The 25,399-nt window shown below is 42.9% G+C and overlaps 2 protein-coding genes across 2 annotated transcripts in view; one reads left to right on the top strand and one right to left on the bottom strand.

The window, feature by feature from the left end:
- coro7 (coronin 7) overlaps window positions 1–25,399 on the top strand; it is a 110,984-nt gene that overhangs the window by 53,778 nt on the left and 31,807 nt on the right. The window lies entirely within an intron of this gene.
- On the bottom strand, window positions 98–25,305 carry vasnb (vasorin b). Its single transcript, XM_020647055.3, has 3 exons — window positions 25,060–25,305; window positions 18,296–18,348; window positions 98–4,149 (listed from the first exon to the last, which is right to left on the bottom strand). The coding sequence occupies exon 3, from the start codon at window positions 4,140–4,142 to the stop codon at window positions 2,064–2,066; it is 2,079 nt and encodes a 692-aa protein (XP_020502711.1). The 5' UTR covers window positions 4,143–4,149; window positions 18,296–18,348; window positions 25,060–25,305; the 3' UTR covers window positions 98–2,063.

The following is a 25,399-nucleotide window of genomic DNA, read 5'->3' as shown; positions in this document are numbered from 1 at the left end:
TAATCCCTCAACCCCCCTTCCCTGTCAATCTAATCCCTGATTTTACAAAAAAAGGTAGATACTTCAGAGGACTTCAAAGACAACTCAACTTGGTCCATTTCAGTTTTGGATATTCATTTAATGATAATATCACTTTTCCATTTGTACAGATACTTTCACAGAATAAAAAAAACATGGAATATAGACAAAAAGCTTCCCAAAATAAACAGGGAAATATTAACAATCACACTGAAAAAGAACGTTTGGTCATTTTCAATGTATTCTATTTTACAAACACATATTCCAGTTGCATTGCTTGATTTTTTTTTTTTTTAATTATCGTAGGTACTCAAGGCATTCTGTTAGCATGAAACTGTTATTTATTTGCAGGGAATACTGCAGGCAGGTATTTTCACAGACTTTCACAGATGAGTCTTTGGTGTGTTTATCTGTAAGTAGAGTTGTTTGGGGCTTTATGTACTCATTGACATGTGGGCACTGTGGGGGGGGTAACTGATAGTAACTTGACGTCTGCAGGTCTTTGCACAAGACTGAACACGTAGTCACATTATCACTGCAGTTGACAGATCTACAGGCACACACACACCCACCCACACACACTAACACTCATACTAGCACACAAAGTTACTTTGAGTCCTTCTTTGCCCCATATTCACAGATTTGGATCTCAGCACTCTGTCACTTCATAATAGCCAAAAAGATCTCCTACCAGGCTTAAAATGGTCCGCTTAACAATATTAAATAAAGTTTCCTGCACAAACCTTTCCACAGTCCAGTTAGGCTCATGTGAGCAAAACTGGGATCCTCCATTCCATACCAAAGAGAAATTGTGTGGACAGCATTATGATGGGCATGCTATTTTTTCTTAAGGAAAAGCCAATGCACAGACCCTAATTGCTTGCTTGCTTGCTGTGGACCAGGTCATGTAGTATGTTGTAGGTAATTTCTGGGTAATGGATATAACAAATTTTCCCTTGCAGGGAATATAAATAATAAATAAAGTCACTGATGTTCTCTTTTGATATTGTGTGATCATGTGAGTGCTTATTGTAATTAAGGCACAAAACTGTCTGAAAGTACAGCACTTAAACAGAAGTTGTTCAGTCTACTGCTTCCCACTGTACCTTTTGTAATCCTGCTTACCTTCTCCCTTTGTGATGGTAAAGCAGACTGAGGGCCTCAGAATCGAGAAGGGGATTTAGTCTCGAGTTGGTCCAGACTCACATCTACTTAGACTGTCTGACATTCTGCAGGCAAAGCCCTTTGATTGACTTTGCTGGTACCAAACGAGTTTTAATCTTCAAAGATTTTAATCTGCTGTTTTGTCTGTTAGTCACAAGAAGTGGGGGGTGGAGGGTATAGAGGGCTGTTAACAATCACAATGTTGCACGATAAAAAATAACAAAGACGCAAGTATAAAAAATACATACAAAACAGAAAAAGTCACAAGTGTTTCAGAGCCAAATAAAGCAATACAAGTACAAACTATTTTCTCTGCACGACTTCATTTGGTGTCTTAAAGATCATTCACAGCAAGCACTGATCCCTTTGGGGTCGTACTGAAAACCTACAACATGCAGCAAAACATTTTTGCTGATAGTGTTTAGTTGGGCTCTTGTGATGAGAAAAAGGCAGCTCAACCCCAAATCAGTGCACACTCCTGTTGAACAGACAAAGGAGGGCTTGAGATCACTGCGTCCCTTTACCCTAGGTTTCAGCCATTGACTTGTCAGTCCCAGTATCATGTCATTGGAGCTGTGAGGTTTCCAGTCCAGCAAAGTAATTAGGGAATCCATTGATGCAGTATACATAGTGTAAATGAAAAAGAGGCACTTTCAATGCATCTTCAAGTCAAAGCACATGCTCTTAACCTTGTTTAATGTCTACTTAGACAACTGAAGGGCATTAAGTTAAATAAATGTCCAGTTTCTCATTTGCTGTTTTTTCTGGCTGATACTGTATCCTCATTTCCTGCAACATCAGTTGCTGCTCTCTGTAATTAAACAATACAGTAATCAGCGCTGAAGAAAGAAATGTCTTTTCAGCCTTGTCAAGTCCAGGTGTCAAAAGTAGGAGGGCTTGTGAGAAGACATATTGTTATTTGATGTACAGTGATCTTGTAGTAGCAAGACCTCATATTCCAGATTGCCATTCTGAACTGCAGGTTCAGGAATCATAAGTTGGGGCTGTTTTTGAGGCAGTGCACCATTGTCTAGGGTGGTTTTAACTCCATCCAACTCTAGCTGAGAGGGCTCACACTCTAGGTCCAGATGGCCTTTGGCCCTCTTTCTGCGAAGATGGCAAACCACCCCCACTGCTATTGCTATCAGCACCAGCAACGACAAGATAGCAATTGCAGGCACCAGCATTGTGGTCAACCTCTGGTCATCAAACTGGGCATCAGGACCCCTGACACTTTCTGCTACTGTTTGAGCTTCAGTGCAGACACTGTCTATTCCACTAGGGGCACCTAGTGGACTGGCACACACACTGTAAGTGGAGTTGGGCTTCAGACCTCTGAGTCTGTACTCTGGGAAGGATGCCGGCAGACTAAGTTGAATTGGCCTGCGGTCTGGACCAGAGAGGTTCCTGTAGGTGAGGCGGATTCCACGGATGTATGGTCGCAATTCAATGTAGCGATGGAGGTCCAGCAAGATTGAGGTTGTGGTTGCTTGATGTGAGCTGATGTCTGGTGCATCTACAGTGACAGTTTCCTTATGGTCTTCAACCTCAGGTGGTGAATGGGGATGATGGTTTTGTATTTCACAATACAATCCAGAAGTACCATGTGGGCAGGTACACTCAACCTGACCCTGTTGGTCCAAACGACAGGTACCCCCGTTCAGACAGGTGTTAGGGGGACAGAAATACAGCTCATCATCCGTGTCCATCCTGCTGCTGCTACTGGGAGATGCAGGAACAGGAGGGAGGAGGTAGTCATCATCTTTGTCTGAGGGGCTGTCACTAGGTACTGGAATAGCTCTAGCTGTACTTTGTGAGGTGGTGACAGGATCAGGCTGAATGGTAGTTGTTTTGACAGTAGTTGTGGTCATTGTAGTTGTGGTGGGGCATCCAAAATCCCTATGCTCCAGTCTTTCCAACACCTTTCCAGCATTGATTGGTGGGAAATGGCAGCGAGTCTCCTCTGTTCTCTCAAGGGTGATGCTTTGGGCTCTAAGCCATCTTGGGAACCAGGCTAAGGTGCAGAGGCAGTTGAAAGGGTTCTCTGCAACTGTGAGCTTCCTGAGGTGGGGGAAGTGCTGGGAGAACTCTTCAGGTAGACCCTGCAGACTGAGGCTGCTAATGTCCAATTCTTGCAGCTCTACAAGGTTCTGCAGGTCTTGAACCTTAAGAGGACCCATTGGGTTCCCAGCCAGGCTGAGGTGGATCAACCCATGGGCCTCCTTTAAAACTGAGGGAAAGGATTCCAGTTGGTTTCCAGAGATGTCTAGTTCGTGTAGGTTCTGTAGGCTTTCTATAAGCTCCTTATTCAGGTCAGTTAGTCCAACACCACCCAATTTCAGTGACTCCAGGTTTGGGGTCTGTAGGTCAGATGGACCCAATGTTGGTAAGACATTAAATCGAAGGTCCAGCAGCAGCAGTCGGGGCATTGTGAGAGCAGGTAAGGATGTCAACCCGTTGCCTTGTAGTTTGAGTTCCAGCAGGTGCTCCAAGCCATTAAAAGCTGCAGGGTGTATGGACTCAATATAATTACTATACAAATAAAGGCGCTCAAGCAGTGCCATCCCATGAAAACACTTCTCTGAAATGTGGGTGATCTGGTTGGATGACAAGTCCAGGTTTCTCAATGATGCCAAAGGTTCAAATACCCTCTCTGGAAGTTCTGTCAATTTGTTTTGACTGAGGTCCAGCATTTCCAGGTTCTCCATTCCACCAAAGTCCTCCGTTTTCAAGCCCTCAATGCCATTGGCAAAGAGGTAGAGGCTTTTTGTAGACGATGGCACTCCCTCAGGAATGGTGGAAGAGCGTCTCTGGTAACATAAGATTGATTCTGGTGGGGAACAGGTGCAGCCTCTTGGACAGTCGCTGGACAAGGCGCCATCAGGAAGGATAATGAAGAGCAGAAAGGGCATCAGCGGAGTGAGAAAGACCTTCATGGTGCTGACCCTTTCTCTTTCCATGCTCGGCCTAAAACGATACAAACATACAAACTGTCAATGAACTGCATAATTATTCAATAAAAATAAACATTTAATGCTAACAAAGTGTCACACCATGAAATTTCTCAAAGATTCAGCCCGATGTTGTAGTTCTTTGTAGTTCTCTGTAAAGTCTACTTTCCAAACCACTGTTTCACTGTGAGGTTCTGTATTGTGTTTCATGGAGTGAGATTATTATCAAAGGTTCAACAATGCATAGCCAGAGATCAAAGGCAGTCTTTTGTCACAAGGTCTCTTAAACAATAGGGCTATAGTTGTGACCTCAGGCTTCAGTGGTTTTCTGCCATACTCGGGGTGTAGAGAATGTTGGCATAGTTGGGTCCTGCCACAGTTTTCCAGCTTAGGTTGTGCCATATTCTCCCTGCAGTGATCTTTGTAATAGATAGTATTATGGGATGCTAAAACTATTGTTTCCTTCTCTGGCATTGCTACAGATGTGAGTGTTTAAGTGTGCACGTGCCACACATGCATATGATATAATGTGTGTTTGTAATCAGAAAGGTTTGTATTTGTAATCTGCCCACCAACTTCCATTTACTCCACAGCTATTTACTGCACTGCACACACTCTGTGGTTTTAGGGGTTCACAGTCAACTATTTTCCTTACACTTATGACAGACTCGGCAGCCTATAATACACAGAGGCATACAGCAGCTATCAACAAATCCAACTTGTTGTGTTTTTTTGAATGATGCATCATAGTGAATGCACTGAAGATTACTTTTCTGTCTTTCATGAGCCACTAAAAGACCAAAAAATCTTTGTACACGCCTTCTGATTGATTCACCATAAACACTGCTCAAGACTCTATTCCATTTTCTTGGCTATATGTCTGCCATACTGTACATAGCCAGGCATCTGTGTATGATTTACTTTGTGGCTCTCTAAACTTGGAGATGAGCTTTACCAGTAGCCTGGAATCGTTCCCTGACTATAGATGCAATATAAATATCTAACACTTTCTCTGTTATCATTACCCAGATGGGCAGCTATAGCCACTTGCCAGAAGGCTGTCTCTAACACTGTATAAAGGATACAAAATATACAGAAATCTTTGATAGAGTAAATCGCCAGGAACATAGCATACTTTGACTTTTTCACTGGAGCCAAAGCGTTACAAAACAAACCTGTCTGAGCGTCAACACAGTACTTGAAAGGGCTTAAAAGGTGGGAAGGGTTGATGGAAAAAGGGGGAGAGGGGAGATAAAGATGAAGCTAGTTGCTGAGAAGAGTCTCTGAGGGCAAGTTATCATCCGCTGCTGTCGAGTGAAAAGGTCTTAGGGGACGAGGAAATATCTAAACATTTTTGACCATTTCTTCTCTCTTTAAAAAGCTCCTCAACTTTTCTTGCTTCTTATTTCTCCTCAACTTTGCTGAAATACCCTCCTGCCCTGCAAAAAAAACTTTGGTTTAGGTCACAGTTACACTTTACTGGCTCAGGGCCAGATTTTGGAGTAGATGATATCTCTATAACCTTGCAAGCACTTTCTGTTGGATAACTTCAATTCTTCAGGGAGCTCATTTAAGGGCCTTAAATGGTGCAGTTGTTGATGTCTTCACTGCACAAATACCTAAATGAGAAGCCAACTACGTGTGACTTGCACTTTTACACAGATGGAGCACACGCGGGGAACATTTAGTTCTTACACTGCTTACCTAGAGTTGTGGCCTTTTACACTAGAAATGCCAAGAATTTTTTATTTTCCCCATTCTTTTTTTTTTTTTTATCTTGGACCTTCCCTCTTTTCTCTATAGCTATAGTGTTTTGGGGGGTTTCTTGATACAAGTTGGAATTCATGAACTCTTCTTCTTTGCACTCTATCTGTTCAATGAAACATTTCCTTAAAAAAAAATCACTGCCGCGAATGTTAAAACTTGGAAAGTGATAAAAGGGTTTTTTAGGAAACAATAGGAGAGAGGAGGGAGAGCAAGTATCATCTCACCACGCCACAGCTATACTTTACATTTTCTTTTAGCATAAATATCATTCCGATGCCCCTTGAAATTGCAACCTCCTTGGAACCGTTCCCTGATCTCTTATTTTCCTTCTCCTGTGTATATATTGAAAGCAGTCATGGCATCTGCTTGTATCCCACTACCAGCATGTTGCTCTTTTTATACTAATAACTCTTTCAGACTTGGCAGGAATGTTATTCTGCGCTGCCAAGAGAGTGACCCTGCTCAAACCTCAAGACTTGATGGAACAAATAAGCTCACTATTTTTCATAGTCAGCATGTACAGACAGCAAAGAAAAAGTACCAAAACTTTGGTATCTAAGTGGACCTACTTAGTATTGCAGTTGTTTGCGGAAAGTAATGATAAGATCTGATTTGGATAGTTTTCCATTGGCTGCAGCTGACTGGGCAGCAGAGTGGAAACCTTGTAGTTATCCCCTCATTTACACACAGTGCCCGAGGGAATTCACTTTAACAGGTGAGTAATTACATGCACGGTATATATACGGTAAGGAATGTTCTAGTCAAGCTCTGGTTAAGTAAAGTAAAAAAAAAATCTGCAATTAATTTTGGAATGTAACTATGAAGCAATACCTGAGTTAAAAGCTCATAGGATGGACATAACTGTTTAAAATAGTTACACAGGAAAAGACATGTTTGAAGGAAGAAAGTGTGGCTGTTGTGCCATGTTATGTGTGCAGAATAAAGAGAAGACGAGAGGATTTCCAGAGGAGATAAAGGGAGATTTAAGCTACAGCCGGAGTGTGTGCAGATGATCTCAGGTTTTCCAATCATGTCTGTGTGTGGGGAGCTGCAGTTCAAATCCAGTGCAGGATACTGCATGCCTGTGTGTCACTAAGAGCGTAAACTCACATACTTTTTTTCAGGGTGCCTGTTCAGAACAAACACTACACGCACTGTAGTGTTCGACTGAGAAAAGTATCATATGTATCTAAAGATGTTTAAAACAAAATTCCAATCTCATTCCATCCGGAGATAGAGACTCTTGACTTTGGCACATATTATCATGCCCAGAGATGATTATGAGGGTTCAATGCCAGATTGTTCAACAACATCAAGGCAGCCACGAGAGGCGAGCGAGCTATGCAGATAAAACTGAAAATATTTTTCTTACGAACTCTATGTGGTGGTTCTACCGTAGCTCCCCGAGGCAGAATGTTTATTTGAGTGTGCCTCATTCCAAAGTGGGACAGGAACATCTGATAACCCAGAGGAGGAGAAACTCCGGTGGAGGTGGATGGGGAGGGATTCACTCAGTGAATACTGGCAGATCAAAGATAAACTGATGCTTCATAGTGAAAAGATTCTTTTGTTTTCTTTCATTTTGGATACGAGTGACTTGTGCAGGTCTTATCGGTGCATCTGATAAGGCACAATTGTGGCGTCACTATAATGTGAACCCACAGCATACTGTAGTGCTGGTTCCCGTCTCTGAAGCTTTAATTGAAGTATTTTGAAGTGAGTGCAGGTGGAGGGCCCAGACAGAGATACAAGAAAGACAAGCATGTCATCCAGTGCAAGAAAGAATGCCCCCTCCCCTCCTGCCTTCCTCCTTCTCTCTTGAGTTGTAATTTCCTTTTCACTCCCCTGTGCGCTTGTTGAGACATTCCTGAGACAGGCAGCAGCTGAGTTTGAAAAAAAAAAAGAGCTTGTCTGTCTCACCGGCTTGGCATTTGGAGATTAACAAGGAGTCTTTCTTGGTTATAAACAGACGATGGATTGGACTTATGACGATGCTTATAAGAATGGGACCTAAAGCACATTTGAGACCAGATCCATTATGTAACAATTGTTCTTACATCTGTGTTTTCTTTATGGTTCGTTCTGGATTTGTGGGTTGTATTAGAATAAAACGTGTTGGTTGATGAATATGTGGAATCACCCGCGGGCGAAAAAAATATAAGGAAAACATACAATGAAATGTAATCATGGGAACAAAATTGCGCAACACCAAGAGGAAAACATGATCTGCCCCTTGAAAAGAAATATTAAAGGGGCAAAGGGAAGAAAAGCATTTTTCCCTTTTCCTCAGCTCACTTCTTATCCCACTTTTTATTTCCTTTCAAGACAAGGAGGAAAAGAAAATACAAGCAGGGGAACAGCGGAGACAAAAGCAGGCTTCTGTCAGCAGGGGCACCGGGGTGGAGAGGTGGATAAGGCCTGGCTTTGGGAGGGTGAAGTGGGCTCCGGCAATTAAATCCCGGCAGGCCAAGCGTCAAGAGCCCTTATCTTCAGAGCTGTAGGCCAACACTGAGGGGCAATGAAGGGTACAAGAGGGAGGTAGAAAACTGCGGTGTGTGTGTGTGTGTGTGTGTGTGTGTGTGTGTGTGTGTGTGTGTGTGTGTGTGTGTGTGTGTGTGTGTGTGTGTGTGTGTGTGTGTGTGTGTGTGTGTGTGTGTGTGTGTGTGTGTGTGTGTGTGTGTGTGTGTGTGTGTGTGTGTGTGTGGAGGAGTCGCAGGTCAGTGTGCACTTGCATAATTCAGCAGACCGGTCTAGAGACTTACAGAGGGCAACAGGCCAAGTCACAGTAAGGGGATAAGGCTGCATACTACAGAGTGCATACTCCCATTAAAGAGGGCCTCTTTTCCTTCAGGGGGATTTATCTATTAAAGGAACAATGGTCGTGGTATGTACATTAGAGTATGATCTACAGTCTTGCAGGTCTAGGGGTTCAGTTCACTGTTGAGCACGGCTGAAATTTACAACTAAAGCAGCTCCTGGGTTAGATGTACTCATGCAGCAGCCTCCAGTGTTAAAAAAAATTAAGCTAATGCAGCAGTGCAAAAAAATGACAGCTCCTCGTGTGTCCACGGGAGGCTGGCCACAAAATCCAAGGAATCCCCACTAGGTGTAACAACCTCTTTATTTTTGCCCCTTTTCCATCTCTGACCCAAGAGACGACGAAAGACAACTCCTCCAAACGCACACACCTCATTCCCATCCCTGTCTACTGTCAGTCCCTGCCACAGCTGGACCCTGTTATCCACAATCTAGTGGATATATCATCAACGTGACAAAAGGGGTCAAGACAGAATCAGAAAGGGGAAACCAGAGTTCTTTAGAATATCAAAGGCTGAAAAGACTCCTTCAGAAATAGTATATGAAAGAAGACAGCCCGTTGTGCTGACTCTTAACGCAAAGCAAACTATGAGTTTTGAAAATGTCAGGTATGTTATTGTAAGTCTGTTGGTACGCATGTAATGCTGTGAAGTATGTTTTTATTGCATGAGCTAACACTTTTCTTATGTAGTGCATTATTGCTGGTTGTACCTGTTAGACGGATTGTACAAGAAAGGTTGAATGTATGGATCAAAATGTAAGGCATGTTTTAGAGCTGGAAACATGCAGAGAATGAAAGCAACATTTCACTGTGTCTTGTTCCATTTGAGGACTCATGGGGTGCTTTGGCTTTTGGCAGGCGAGCAGGAACTTTGTTTTTGCTAAATTTCTTAAAGTCATAAAGTTTAATGGGATTCTTACAGTTAAGAAATAAGAAACAGGTTTTTAATAAACAGACAATAAATCTCAACATGGAACGACTCTAACGCTTGTTTCTTTTGTACTATCGTTCTGTCAAGAGAGGCAGCAACTGTCTCTGAGATTAGATCTAAGGTACTCTAATTTGACAAAGACAAACTGTGCGGATATCAAAGCTCAGCTGTTTGTTGTGCCATAAGCAGAATTCTAATGAAGACACACTGTATTCCAAAATCCACTTGACGAGCGCTGCACTTGAATCAAGATCAATCAAGCAGTCGGGTAACCAACAGGAGAGATGAGAACATCTGAAATGAAAGTGAGATGATACTTTTACTACATCTGTCAGTAACAATGCTCATCTGGAAGCCACAATATCATTGCTATGCTTTGAGGTGGTATGAAGGGGGATTAGGGGCTGTAGTACTTAATGAATATGCTGCACAAACAAAAGCTTCCCAACTGATTTCAGCCTGACCACAAGAGAGAGCCTGCCATGGTCTCATCCATTGTGCACCAGCTCTGCCACAACCGATTGATGTCAAAGCTTTCTGAAACAACCATTTAACCACACAGCATCCTGTCACTCTGCCAAAGTTGACTTCTCCTTTTCATGTCACATCTTTTAATCAATGCATGTTTTCTCCCGACATCATGCACATCTAAATACGTTGCGAAGCAGCTTATTATTGGTGTAAAAAGCCGCCCTTTTATCTCAGGATTTATGGTTTGACCAGGCCTGCTTACATGGACAGTGTGAAGTATTACCATTAGAGCCTGCAGCTGCAGGACTTGAAAGAGAGCATAATATACAGTCCAGGGGTGAATGGGAGGGTAGTAAAACTGAAATAGTAAACTCTCAAAAACATTGTATATTTGCTGCACTATAGGAGGGGCAACTCAGTGTGACATTTTGAGACCAAGCAGTGGTTGCAGTATTTGTTTCGGCCTATTTTCATGTGGCAAAGAATTCTGTTTGATTGTAAAATATGACAAGAGAGACCTTCGAAAGCCAAACGATCATCCTAGATAGCATCAGTCCAAAGGCCAACAATCCCTATGAACCACTGAGGCAGAGAGCAACTCCTTGAGGTCAAAGATCAGATTCTGGATTAGTGAATCCACTGTTGCTCAGTATTCCATGTCCTCTGTTGTAACTCTGTCCCAGACATCACAGATAACAGACCCTGTTTGACACGGGCACACACCCAGCTCTGGTTACGCACACACACATGTACACCTGAAGCTTGCCGGTCCTAGTCTCCACAACAGGTGCTTTCTTTGCTCCTTGAGGGCAACATGAAACTCAAAACCCTCCGGAGTGTGTCTCGATAAATCATGCGACCTGCAAAAATAGCTCCGGCTTTTAACTTCCAAAAAACAGAGCAGGCAACAAAGTGATAAAAGCAGGTAGAGGTGGGTGGACAGGCAAAGCAGAATTTGGACTCTAGAGCAGCATGTCTGCAGTCTCGCTCTGCATTCTCAGAGCTTAAGAGCAAAAGGGTCAGACACTAGGAGTTCCAAAAGGAAATGTGCACCATTTCCTTTTGTTTCATTCCTGAAGGATATGACTGATTGTGCTCTAGATGTTTTTTTGTTTTTTTTTCTTAAAGGCACACATGAGGGGAGACACAGGATGCACTGACTTCTCCTTCACTTCACACAGTGTCCTCTTGTTAAGCTCTATCATAGTTGTCCCAACACTGACACTCGTCTTTTATCGGTGCACCCTGCCCTGCGACCTCCCAGAACAGATAGTCATCACAGGTCACAATCAGATTTCTTCCATAGACACTAACGCATCTGTCTGAGATCTTCACCGCAGGGCTCTCATATTACACCGACACAAAGGGTTTCAGTGAGCCACTTACTACCTGTGCTTTCATGTGTTTCTTATTCCTCTGTGCGGTCGTCTCTGTCCTGTGCCTTGTTTAAAAAATCACTCCAGACCGCGGGCTCCTCACTCTGTGTTTGACCTGAACAGTATGACCCTGCTACTCCGCCGCGTCTATCTTTGACCTGGCTTGAATCATTCACAGCTTTGTGGCATAGAAACACAAACACCCTCTCCGCTTTTTTTCTAACGCTCTCTTGCTCTGTTTATCTTCTATTTTCTCTCAGCACACAACAGCAAACCGCACCACTTCAGGAGTCACACTCTAGCTGGTCCAAAAGGGCTACCTCATCAGGAAAACCAGTAAATATGACATACCAGTGTCACAAAGCTGGACTCTCTCCAGCTCTTGGCTCGTGCACTCATATCCTGTGCATGACTATCAACGCCTCCTCCCAGAATCAAAACTTGATTGTGCTGTCTGGCTCACTCACTGACCCCGGAGAGCAGCAGTGTCGTCCAAAGCTTTGTTGTCCTCTGCGGGCCGTCCACAGCGACCTCACCTCATGCAGCAAGACGGTGTTTCAGAGGGACCTGTCCTCTCGAATGTCTTGAAAACGCCTTAGAGAGCCTGTCCTGGTAGCGGGGACAGGGAAATGTTTGTGCTGTGTGTGTGTGTGTGTGTGTGTGCTTGCGGTTATAAGTGGCTGGATGGACCAGTTTTATCAGTCAGACACAAGCCTGAAGTAATGTGCACACTCCAACTCTCTGCATACCCCTTTGACGATCATTCCAGCTCCGACATGACTACATACCTCTGTGTCATCTCGGCTCTTGATTTTTACCCGATATAAAACAAAAGATGTTCAGAGTCTGGTTATAGGAACCTTTATGTTACAGATGACTTCATATTAACACTACTAGAGTTAACCAAAGTGACAGAATAAGAAGTACTGTGGAGGTAAGAGATAAGTGAAAAAGCGTGCCTCAAGTTCTGACTTACGCATGCTCTCTTTATTCCCTTTGTTAGCACAGCCTGATGTTTACACAGTTTGTACCTTAGTCGTTTGTAGCAACCGCACTGCGTAAGAGTTCAAATTGAAGCCCAGCTTAATTAAAGGGTGTGTATGACTCAGGCGGCAGGCAGGCACGCTGACTGACTGTAAGACCGACTCGCAGGCCGACTATCCTTGTTAGGCAAACATTGTCACAAGTACTCACTAAGGCAACACTCGCACATTATCCTTCTGCCTGTCTACGATGTGGATCATCTTTCCATTTACTCCTTGAACATACCGTATTCACTTGCTTAAGTTCTTGATGGATTCTACACAATAGTCTGACTACATTTCTGTCAAAGCACTGCCGTGAAACGGGCACACAATCGTTTAGTACAGCAATGCGCTTTAGATAAAAGGTGACACCTGTGTTTGATACATTGCTCAAATATTTTTGATTTCACCGTCTTGGCCCTTTCTTCTCAGGTTAGCTCATGCCAGCAAGAGTATGACAGGAATCTGACAAATGCATGTCTCCTCCACCTGCCACAACAGCCCTGCAGCGACTCATTGCAGCTATGTAGCTGTCAAAGTGTTCATTAGTCCGAAGACTTTGTCAAAGCTCAAGGCTAAAGTGATGGAACGGTAAACAAAAACCTGGGGCAGCGTGAGTGCTAACAGGTAAACATCAAGTTGTTTACCTTTAAACGCAGAACAGCACAGAAGCGTGTCAACTTGGAAAGGACACGTACAAACTCCGATCTCGTTTGCACGAGGCCGTTTTTCGTCTGGATCGGAGCAGACATTTGAAAATAAAGATTTGTCTCTTTTCTACATTTAGCTCACTTTTCAGTGTCTTTGAATTGAAAAGAAAAACTTCACCATGAGATAACCACACACTCAACCTACAATACGGAAGGTATCACAAAACCCGGCTCATCGTATGATTTTATCTCATCTCTCATTTTTATGAAGACATGAGACTGAAGTTAATTTATGAATAAATATTACTCTTTTTCAATTCTCTTACCCCCCATGTTTTTTTTTCTTTGTAAAAAGTGACACTTGTAGTATCTTACAAAAACACCTTTTTGAAACGTTCTTAACAAAATAAAGATTTCTGCCTCTGCTGTTCAAAAAAATTGTTTTGCAATATATATGTTTATCAAATCTTTTTAAATGACTAAATTTATAGAAATTTATATTGTTATATTGCGAGGTATGGTTACATCCCTACTGCTGGGCATTTCTTTCAGTGATAGAGTCAGTATCAGTCTCTGGAGAAGCGGTCTGAAGTATAGTCTAATATTTGGCAGAAGGTATCAGGAGTATGCCACTGGATGGACCAATCAAACCACTTAACCAAATGTGTCACAAAAAAATCCCTGCTTTCTGGTAAATCATCAGTCACAATAACAAAGAATAGCTTTGAGGAAGTAATGCTGTTCAAGTAAAAAGTTAGCAATGAGTGTTTTGTCACCTATCATGTAACTTTGTATAGGAGGGGTTCTTGGTTTGGGCAATACTCATATCTATAAATCAGACTCATTATCTGGAAGGAAATAATAGCACTGGAGCATCTCTTCTCGGTTAGTTGGAAGAGGAAGGTGAATGAAGTATTTCAGTTGTTCCTTATACAGAGCTCCTCCTCTTTGAGAGAGGTTGAATGTCGATGCATATCACAGAAATGACAGTTGTGTCCGGTATGGGAAGGAAGCCAGGGATTTATGGGTACATTGACAAATGAGTGATTAATTGGCTGTTGTTCCCAGTCACTCATCACAAGTTCAGTAGTGTGTGGTGTCATGGCTTTAGTATGGTCTTAAAATTCAGGTTGAGTCACGTCAGATATTTTGTCAGTGACGCTCAGTTTATGCACGGTTAACTTTTGCACGTGGAACTTTCCTCTTTTTTTTTTTCTACACCACAACCTTCATTTAAAGGCAGGCATTGTGCAGTGCTACCTGTTTTTCAGGCCCCCCCCAACCCCACAGCTCCTCCTTTTTTTGTAGAGTTACCGTTTGTGATTTTTCTAGTCATTCTGCCCCAAGGGATTTTTCCTCTGATTAAAAAAACAAACACTACAGAGATGTGCCACACACACAAGATACATGTGAAATTGAGATCACTGATGATGAGGAGGGATGTCACAAAGGAATTTATTGTGAAACTACTGCCAGGGTTGAGGAGGCTGGCAGTCAGACAGCAGAGTTCCCCCGCCCCCAATGCCAGTTCCTCCATGGCCTCCGGTGCCCCGTGTTTACCTCCTGAACCAATACTTTGGATATTCATAACTACATAACTAGATATTTACAAGGTTTTAAAGATGGCTTCTTTGACTACAGTCAATTTTGATGAACTGTGTCCTCATCTATTTTGTGACTATCAATGGGGAACATCAAACTATGTTTTCATCCTCAAATTTCACAGATAAATGAAATCCTGAGGGCCTAGGTTATACTTTAATGCCTTATTTTCCACAATTTCCCAGTTTGGGATCAATAAAGTAATTATATTCTATTATTTGATTCGCAAAATGAGCTGCACATTCTGATCAAACAAGTGAGCCCGGCCATCTTAGCAAAAGTAAAGACATCAGTCAGCAACAGTCCATTAAGACATCAACATCAAACCTCGGCACCACAATTTGCCTGCAGCAGGTGTGTACAACCCCAAGATTCCTCATATCCAGCGCACAAGACAGAAAGCAAAAAGAAGAAAGAGGAGGAGGGTAGTGACAGAAGTGGAGGGATGAAAAAGTGAGTTTAAAGGTTGAGCTGCAACAGTCCAGTAAACTGCCTCGGGGATAACGTCGAGCATGTTATCATTGAGAATGTCCTCATTACCTCGAGCATGATCAGAATCTGCCTAAGAAGACTTCACATCAAAAAGATCGTCAATCATGTCGAGAAATATACAAAACACGCCTGTTTACTACATATATAACTTTTTAAAGGACCAAGTCATTGTTTTTTCCCAAAAAGTGCATGACTTTGCAGACAGCCTTTGGTTTCGATTCATTCAACACCGTTGGAAAAAGTATTTGCAGACCAGTGTAACTTGTTTGAGTTGTGTAATCCATCACACAGATTTGATTTTTATTTGTTTCATTATTACGGTGAAGAAATACTGCCTAACGTCTAGTAATAGTTTACTCCGACCAAAATGAATGCAGAATGTCTTTAACATTGAGGATGTCGTAGTAAAATGTCCCAAGAGAACCTTTAGGGTTCATTGTAAAATACAATCAATTGATTCAACAACTCAAGAAAGGTTCAGTCATCTGTTAGTAGATTTTTATACTCTGTTGAAATGAATGAAAATCATCTGGGAGCCTGGAATTGTCGAAGAAATGGTTTGCAGAATAATGAACTGTGATGTAAAGTCTTTGACTAAACTTGTATGGCCCTTTAAACGAGCATGGCCCTTTAAAGAAGCTCCCACCAGACGATGGAGTCCACCAATCTTTGACTGAAGAGAGCGAGAGTGTTGTTTTGTGTGATTATGAGGAAGCACAGAACTCTGCCTTCAGTATACAGGATTGTGTCTGTCATTCTGTCATATGCAGAGATCCTGAGATGACCTGTCTGCCTGTCACTGAGACGGGGAGAGGGAATGAATGATGCTTTGTTATTGTAGCCCCGAGTAGCAATTTGTCTAAATAAAGAACCATTTGTTTGCCCTGACATCCGTTCATGCACGTCATTAAGTGAGTACAGTAGATTCCTGAGCTGACCTGCAACACGCAGAACAAAGCGTACCTGTGTTTGCTCAAACATGTGTGATCTGCCAGTTTGTGTGTGTAGTTGAGTTAGTGTACATGAATGTCTCCGAGCAGCACCCATGTTTGCTCTACGGTGTTTGCCTTCATGTGGAAATATTAACATTATTAACAGACTATTGCCATTATACTAGAGAGTTAATGAGCAACTCAGTAAGAAGGGGAAGGTCATGTGTTGAAGTGTAATGCGCACGTTCATTGAAAGAGTTGATGGGAAATCCAGCCAGACATTTGGCTTTGACTCGGAGCCCTGTCACATGCACACGCTCTAATCTACTACATATCTAAATGTATACATCAGGTGTGGTACAGACGTGTAGTCAGCACTCAGGGGAAAAGGCAGCTATAACACACACAGGATGTCAGAGTGGGCTGTAATTCACTGCAGTGTGTTTCAGCTTTGATGTTGAAACTCCCAAGATTAAGGCAGAAACAGAGCCGGTGTGTGTGCTGACACTGAAGAACTGCCTGCAAAGAAAATAACTTACAGCTAGCAACACACACCATGCGCAGACTTCTCCACATGAAGAATAAGCGCGTGTGTGACAGCAGGCAGACGAACCCCTTAATAAACGTCCTAGGCTGACATTACTCTCTGTTTTTTGTATCCTCTCTGTTATCCCAAAGGAGGTCGGGGAACTCCTCAGAGAGAGTTTGAGGAGCTGTAAAGCAATTAGTGAGAGTAGCGGTGTGCGTCCAGAGGCTCGAGGGTTGTGTGTGTGTGTGTGTGTGTGTGTGTGTGTGTGTGTGTGTGTGTGTGTGTGTGTGTGTGTGTGTGTGTGTGTGTGTGTGTGTGTGTGTGTGTGTGTGTGTGTGTGTGTGTGTGTGTGTGTGTGTGTGTGTGTGTGTGTGTGTGTGTGTGTGTGTGTGTGTGTGTCTTTACAAGCCCACACAGTACCTGCCACAGCTCATTGACGACAAGCACAACACAGGAACAAGGCAGGACAGAAGGTGAGGGGTCAGGAGGGGTAAGTAAAGTAGGGGAGAGAATCAGAGTGACAGTTTCCAGCAGTGACGCCACTATTACTGAACCCTAGCACATGCTGGCAGATTTTTATTTATTTCTTTTTTTTTGGGGGGGGGGGGGGGGGGGACAGAATACTTGGTGCATCAAAAAAAAAAATTCCGTCTCCTCAACATTCTGTAACAACATCTTTGGTATTTTGTTGATTGAGGACTTTGTTGACATGCGCATCACAAAGGATGCTGCAGAAGTCACAGTGATATATTAAAAAAATATTGCGGTCAAAGCAGCCGATTCCTGCTCTATGATGACAGTTTGTGCTTTAATAAATGCTATGTTTTAAAAAGATTAAAAAAGAACGTACTGGTGAGCAGACAAGAGTATAAAGCAGTACACGGGGCTCCCACTGGTGCAGGGTTGCTTGATGTAAACATCAATGCATTTTGGAAAGTGGCTTAACAGTCTTACTTTTTAGTTGTTCTGCTCTGGAAAACCAGCAGGAATATCACTTTGAATTGATTTGCTTCTTTCTAAAAAATAATTAACATTCTCCAATAAACTAAAATAAGTAACAATCAACACTGTAGAGCCTTATGCACACAGGTTACTTGTTCTGAGATGTCTACATTTCTCCCACTTCTGCCACAACCAGACACAGTGAACTCCAGCCTCCCTCCACTCTCTCTTTCCCCTTTTTCCTCAGTCTGTAACCTTACACAGCCTCACTGTATCTATTAAACGCAGTGTGTGTGTGTGTTAAGAAAGCTGCTCTTGTTCTCCTGCCAGTCTTGTTAAGAGGCTCAGAGTTGTGTGAAAGGACCCTATTGAGGAGGCAGGGTGTTACGGTTAACACAATAAGGACCGCCAACAGCGTGTGGTTTTGGGCTTCCGGATACACATATTCAAAGGAGTGTATTATTATGACATGTGTCAAAATGACTGCACTGCTGATGTCATTTATCTTACAGTCAACAAAAGTCTGATGTTAACACAATGTTTGCATTAGAGTGTTTGGCCACGTCTTCTTCCTAATGACACTGATTACTGATAAATCCTTCAGATTTCATTTCAAGTTTTACTCACCCAGCGGAGAAGCCTCCTCTTCTACTGGCACTCCACTTGTAGCACTTCTTTCCCTGGAAAACACACAGTTGGACCTGTTAGCTACTTATTTGGAATTTAACCTCCTGTCATGCACTGTTAATGGCCCGCAAGCAAAACAGGAAGTGATTTTTTTTTTTTCCGGCTGTTAATTGGTTGGATTCCAGCTGTGTGCGGGAGCGTGCTGAGCGCTGGCAGGCCGTGTGGCAGCAACAAGAGAATGACAGAGCGGGAGAGGAAGAATGCAGGCCGACCACTCTGCACTCTGTCAGCTCCTTGTCCTGTGGTATCAGCCCATCAGCCGTGGGCCGAGAGTGTGTGTGCGTGTGTGTCTGCGCAGAGTTGAGCAAGTGTGTGACAGTTTCTGCTTTATTTGAACCCCTATACTGTATGTTGTAAGGTGTATAATGCACAGTATTTGGTTTGAACTGACTGATAATGTGAGTTTCACCCCTTAAGGTTATGAATGAGCTGTTACCTCATGTCAGTAAAAACAAAAAGCCACTTTTTCACAAACAAATGACAGTTTTATTTCATTTCCAAGCAGGTTATTTCCAGTTTAGAGTTTTTTAGCCATCTTTTTGATCAGACACCCGATGTCAAAGGCTATTTTTAGGCTATTTATAGTCAAAAACAGCTTTTAAACCAGGAAAAACTGACGACCCCGTTCGTTTGCTTTTCATTGATTAGCTTCTCTTGTGCATGTGTTCATGTGTTCATTGCTTTGCATCAATCCATTATAAACTCACATTAAATTTTATGTTTGAGCCTAGTTATGGGATCGTAATCATGAGTCAGTTTTGGGAAAACCCAACCACAAAGTGACCACTTGATTGGTGTTTCATTAATGGGCAAGTTTGGCCAAGAACGACTCCCAAATTTCTCGGTAATGGCCGTCTACTTTATTACATTTAATGGATTTAAGGCATGTTCATGAAAAGCATTCAGAGATTATTAGCTGAGTGTTTTCTTGCTTTTTCCCCTCTCATTCCTGCAGCGCACACAGGTTTGTAACTATTCACCTTTTCACAGTGAACACACAACACTCACGCTTTCAGTGCCAGTATTGTTTTCAAGCCATGTTTCATATACCTGAGTTATGAGTCAAAGAGTCTGTGGAGGTGAAGAACCTCACATGCTTCACCTGATTGTGCAACACCTCAACCTGTTTTCACTTTGTATTTACCATCTCTATACGTCGCCCTGCAGCGACACACACTCCTTTCCACAAACAGAGCGCTGTGTGTTTACATCTGAAAATAACCTGTCACAGACGCTCGGCCGCTCGGTTTGGCTCGCTGTCCTGCTGTGAGGCCTTCGCAGCACTCTGCATCCATGTGTTTATTTGTCTGTGGAAGTGTTTTTGCTCTGCTGCACGGAGGTTTTGGTGCATGTTGTTATTGTGTGTGCTTACTCAGTACATGTTTTTTTTTTTTGTTTTTTTTTCTCGTGTTACATTTTTGATCTGCACAGAAAAAAAGCAACAATGCGCTGCTGTGGCAGAGTTACTATAAAGTGTGGGGAATCTCGCTCGCAGACGCTGCGGTCCGTTTGCAGAGGTCACAGTGTCTCCCTCTCAGACAATCCTTTGGTTGCATCGTAAATATTTAGTTTCAAAGTGGAGTTTGAAACTCAGAATAGACACAAGGCATCATTACTGCTGGGCTCCAGGACTGACAGAAAAACTTTTATAAAAGACAAAACTCGCTCATGCGTCCTCTTCCACATCTTTCCATGACACGTTTGGTCTTTAATTTGTACAGACTGCACACTGCCAAATCATTGGTTGTGTCTTTTATCTTTTCTCTTTTCAGTGTTATTGGTTTCGATTTACATTTATTCTCTTTTGAAGGAGATATTTTTGTCATTCCCTTTTTTAGAGGGCCGATACGTTTCAGCCTTTCTCTCCACTATAATTTTCTTTCCTTCTCTGTCTTCATTTCTTTAACATAAATATCACCTCACCCGTCGCCCTCTCTGAATCTCCCTCTGCGTCACTCCCTTTCTCTTCCCCCAATCTGGATTTACCTCAAAGCAGAACAACGCTCTGCAGTCTGCCGTTTATGTTAGATCCACTTTGTAGTGGCATCATTTGAAACATCGAACAATTTGTCAAAATTAAAGTCCCATCAGTAACTAAACCTACAGGGAGGCTGGGTGAGAAAAACAGAATGATGCATCATGTTGTGCTGCAGGTGTGTATTAATGTAACACAAAGCTTTTTGCATATTGAATATGCCGTGACAAGCCGTGACTTGTGGCACAGTTGAAAACACTCTGCTGTTGATTGCAGTGTTGAGTGATTAGACCCGGGCTGATATGCATTGGCATTCGGATACACACATGCAGGTATTTGCACGTATACATGCACAGATTTTCTCTCTGGCTGCCTCCTGCTCTTTCACTGTGCATGGAGCAGCAGATAACGACACTATTTGCGTCCTTTGCAGTGACAGAAATAGACTTTAAGCAAAAGGGGACGAGAGAACTCCCAACATCCAGCTCTGAGCGAAACTAAAGAGCGTCTCAGTGTGTACGTGTCGGCTTGTACGCACGATGTGACTGCATGAGTGTGTGAATGTCACTGCTTTCTGTGACAAACAAGGTCTTAGATGGATGCTGACCTTCCACAGATTCACACACTGACCCCTCAGGCACACACACCCCTCACAAGATTGCAAGATTTGCTGGGTCCTCTTATCCTTAAATCCATATTCAGTAAAACATTAAGAGTTAATGTTCAATCAGTGGTTTAATATTTGCCGTATTATCATGGTAGTGTGTGTGTGTGTGTGTGTGTGTGTGTGTGTGTGTGTGTGTGTGTATGTGTGTGCCCTTGTGTTTCTTTTGCAAGATCTGCTTCAAGGCTCATTTCCTAATTACAGTGCCGGCCAGAGGTAATTACAACCTTAGATTAAGAGCCGTTTCTCTTTTTTTTTACGGCCCCGCTGAAATGCAGCAATTTGTGGTGGCTTTCTGGGATGAGCATCCTCCCTCTCATCCTCTCCCTCTGCCTTGTTTTCCATCTGTCTCCCCCCTCTGCTCCTCTCCTGGAAGAATTCACTGGAGATGGATTTTGGAATTTGTGGGATTTGGGGATTTTTTTGCACATTTAATTGATTGAAACGCTGATTCCTGTTTTTTTTTTTCCCTCTTTAGTTCAGATGATCGTCTGCTTTCGAGGATAGTCCGATCTGACAACAGCGAGCATGTGTGTGTGCGTTTTTGTGTGGATGTGGACATGGGACGACAGCGGCTATTTGGGGTTTGAGCTCAAGCTGGGGCTCTCCAAAGCCCTCAGATCCCTTCACATGTGTGTGTATATTTATGCAAGGTTTTGAAGTGGTTCTTCTGAACGCATCATTTGGCTGCATCGGCAAGCTCTTCTTCAATTTAGCTTGGCAGGCGCACAGGCTTGGGTTCGCCTGTGCATACCGCTGGGTCAGCATTGATGTGTGAGACTGAGGCCTTTGAAGCTGGGGATTTTGTTTAAGACGCCTCTTCCAGAAAGCAGCTCCTTCTCTTGATTGTCAACCAAAGAGCACCCATTTCTCTCAATCTGTGCAGCACCTGAGTATATGAGCCTCTAATTCTAACAGGGGGGAAGAATTTGCACATCTTGAGCTCTCCCTCTCGCTCACACACACACACACACTATACTTGTTAATCATGATGAGCCCCCACTCTCACGTGGCCTCGAGAAAAACAAACACACACACTTCTTCCAACTTTCTGCCCTGTCGACTCCCTTCTCTCCGCCTGCTGTTTGAGTGGCCCCGCTCCTGCCTTCCTCCTTTACCTCTTACTGCTCTTCTCCCTTCCCCAGGCCTCCTCGCCTCGCCACCTGACTTTTAACCCTCTAATCCCTCTGATGCAAAGGGAAAGATGCTTCAGGCTCTGCCTCTAATTGGCATAAAATGGAGCTCTACTTTCAGCCAGTTTGGAGAAAGAAGAGTGGCAACCTTCTGTGTAAAGAAGAGTGTTTTAATAAGTCAGCCTGTGTTAGATGTTGTGCAGATCTTCTATTCCTGTGTCAGCACAACAAGACGAACACAGCTGTCACTCATTGTCAGCTGCACATTTAGACACAAGCGCTCTTTGACACAGATGATGAAATGCCAGCCTCGATTTTGTAAGAAAGTAATAGATAAAAAGTACAGACTGACACAATGTTAGTAACCAAACCCGCGGCACATTGTGCGGTTTTCTACAACAGTCACAGTGGTCTGTGTTTAATAGTTTCGAATTGAGTTTTATGACAGAGGGCTCATCTTAGTCATGCTTTCCACCCACAGACCGACATTTAAGGGCAAGAAATGTCCTGTGGGGTCACTTCAATCCTCTCACTGTGGGTAGGGTTAGGGTTACATGCACACTCATTTAAAATCAAAGTGCCTCAAATGTATGCAACTAATATTTTGACAATCTTATAAAGATAAAGATTCGCGGAAAGAACCTCATTTATGCCTTCCCTTTCTCCTTTTTGTCTCCCCTCATGCACATCTTTGGGTGTTTCAGCATCAACAAGTGTCTGTACAGGGAGTGAACCTCTGCAGCAGAAAGCTCACTTTGTTGCTAAGCTCCACACATAGAAAAACTGTAAGTGTAACAGTCTGTGCAGCCCAAAAGTTGTCCACATTAGTCACGGATAATTGGCCTCCTGTGGCTGCTCTGCTGTGTCTGCCAGCCTAATACAAACCAATTACAACCATTATGCACCGTCAGTGACACAGTAGCTTCTCCCTTTAGCATAATGACAGCCTGCGAGGAAACACATGGCGAGGAAACAAGCAGAACACCGGTGTAGGGGTTAATAGCGGGGCTATTGTAGCAGTTTACACCACCTGTTTTGCCCCCAGGAGAGATTAGGGTGACTTTCTGTGCCTGTTTGTGGGGGCAGTGTTAAAGATGGTAATCTGGTTGAAAGCTGGAGGGATTGTGGTCAGAAGACTGTTCTTATATGAAGTTAGCATCTCAGACACGTAGAGGTTTTGAAACTGACTGCAGTTCTGATCAATGATTACAAGATGGAAGTCATCGGGGTCCTCAGAGGATTATCCAATGGCCTTAAAAAAATATTTCACTGATATTTTCTTCAGTGTTAATGCAGGAACATGATTTTGACATATTGTTATTTATTTGGGCAGAATAAGCTCAACCCTAACTCGCTTTAAAGTGTAAAAGTGTAATATAAATTTAAAGTTTAAATCAAAGTCTACATCAACACAATATTTAAGTAATAAAATGATATAATCTCTCTCGTCTATCTTTACTTTTAGAAGCACAGATTGCAGCGTGTTGAGTCACGTCACTTTATTGGATGCTAGTTTATTGCTGGAGCAGGGCACTCACTCTGAGATTTAATCTTTCAGGAATTTGACCTCATCGTTCAATGCTCTGCTGTCCCGCATGCTGAGGGAAAGGGATGATTCCCTAATTTGTTCTTTGCACCTTTTTCCTTCCATCTGACCCTGTGCTTCATTTATCTGTGTCATGAGCTGCTGTGTCTTCAGGTTAAACATCCAATCATTGAGTTGTTTAACTTTAAATCCAGCTTTGGATTTAAAGTCCACAGTTCAATCAACTATGAAAAGCTTTATTACAACAGTAGATTCTGAAATCTTACAAATGGAAGGGCACAAATTATCCTTAGAACTGAAGCTTGGTGATAATTACAGTATGACAAAGCTGGGTACATTTTTGTCTCGATTATTTGGTTGCCTTGTTTTGGGTTTGAGCGAAACTAAACCAAGTCTCTTTCTATCACTGATAGTCATGCTTGGAATTGGAACTTATCATATCCATCTTAGTTCAAAGCATTCTCAGTGAAAAGTAGTGATCAATCACAAATGCCACAGCAGGCTGTAATCTACAAAAAATTGATTTGAAGGACATCTCCTTTATCTTTCTCTCCAACTAAGATACAAAACTGGATAATCTGGTTTGATCATGTTGCTTAATACCAAATGTTTTGACTGTGCATTGTCTGACTCCAGCGGCCGGTGCGTGTGTCCTGCTGAACTCTCTGTTTCGGACGTTCCCCTGCGTGGGTCCAGAAACAGCTGTCCTCTGCGGTGACCACGGCTTGGTGCGGTCTAGACACTCGGCGCTGCTCCTGCGTGCTGCACGGCGTCCTGCGGTCCAACACCAGCCCGCCTCATTACCGCCCCGACAGCTCCCCCTGCTCCGCGCACACGGCTCGCATTTTACGCTTTCCCCAAATACAGATGAGCCGTGTTTTATTGACATTGCTGGCTGATCCGGAGCAGTAGTGGCGACCACGGTGTCAATCAAACCTGTTGAATCAATACGCGTCCATGTTGACTTCTAATTCCGACTACATTTTCTTTACTGTTTTTGACTTTCTTTTAAACTTATTTTTTATATAGTTTAGTCTTATTTATGCCTTAACATGTTATGTTTCATTCAATACATGTATTTTGCAGGATATAAAGTTTTCAGTTAACGCGAAAGAAATAGTAAAAGAAAACGTTTTTTTTATTTGATTTGAATAAGTAGGGGACATACAGTCGATGTGAGGTTTTGGTATACAAGTTTATGATGATTATGTGCAGTTAATCTTCTGTTGCAGAAGTTTATCATATTCCACCTACACGTATTTGTCTGTGCATTTGTCAACACAACCCTGTTTACGCGTTTTTACGCACATCTTGCCCAAAGCGTCACAGTCTGAAAAGTGCGAAATGTTTATCCTTATTTAGTTAGTATAAGCAGCAAACTCTTACCCTGAAGTTCGAGAAGTGAAATGGTGTGCGCTGTCGCGCTTGTGTCTTTATCCAAGCGGAGCAGTTCACCGATATAACTCCAGTCCACGTAGTTTTCTATGTGTGCGCTGCCTCCGCCAAAACAAAAAGTTTCTCTCAACTTATTAAACTTGTAACAAACGGTCTTCATCAAATCCTTGGAGAGCTACACCGTCCTCCACGTCAAGGAATGCGCTCAAGTGCCGACTCCCTGGACAAAAAGTGCTTTATTGGTGTGCACAGAGGAGAGTTTAAGCAGAGGGATGGGAGGGGCGAGGAGAGGCGAGGCGAGGCGCACCGCAGCTGAGCGCGCGCCTGCACA

The sequence above is a fragment of the Labrus bergylta genome, chromosome 16 (genome assembly GCF_963930695.1).
Source record: "Labrus bergylta chromosome 16, fLabBer1.1, whole genome shotgun sequence".
In the NCBI taxonomy this organism is placed as follows: domain Eukaryota; kingdom Metazoa; phylum Chordata; class Actinopteri; order Labriformes; family Labridae; genus Labrus; species Labrus bergylta.
The sequence above is the reverse complement of the archived record's forward strand: the minus strand, read 5'-3'. Positions and strand labels throughout refer to the sequence as shown.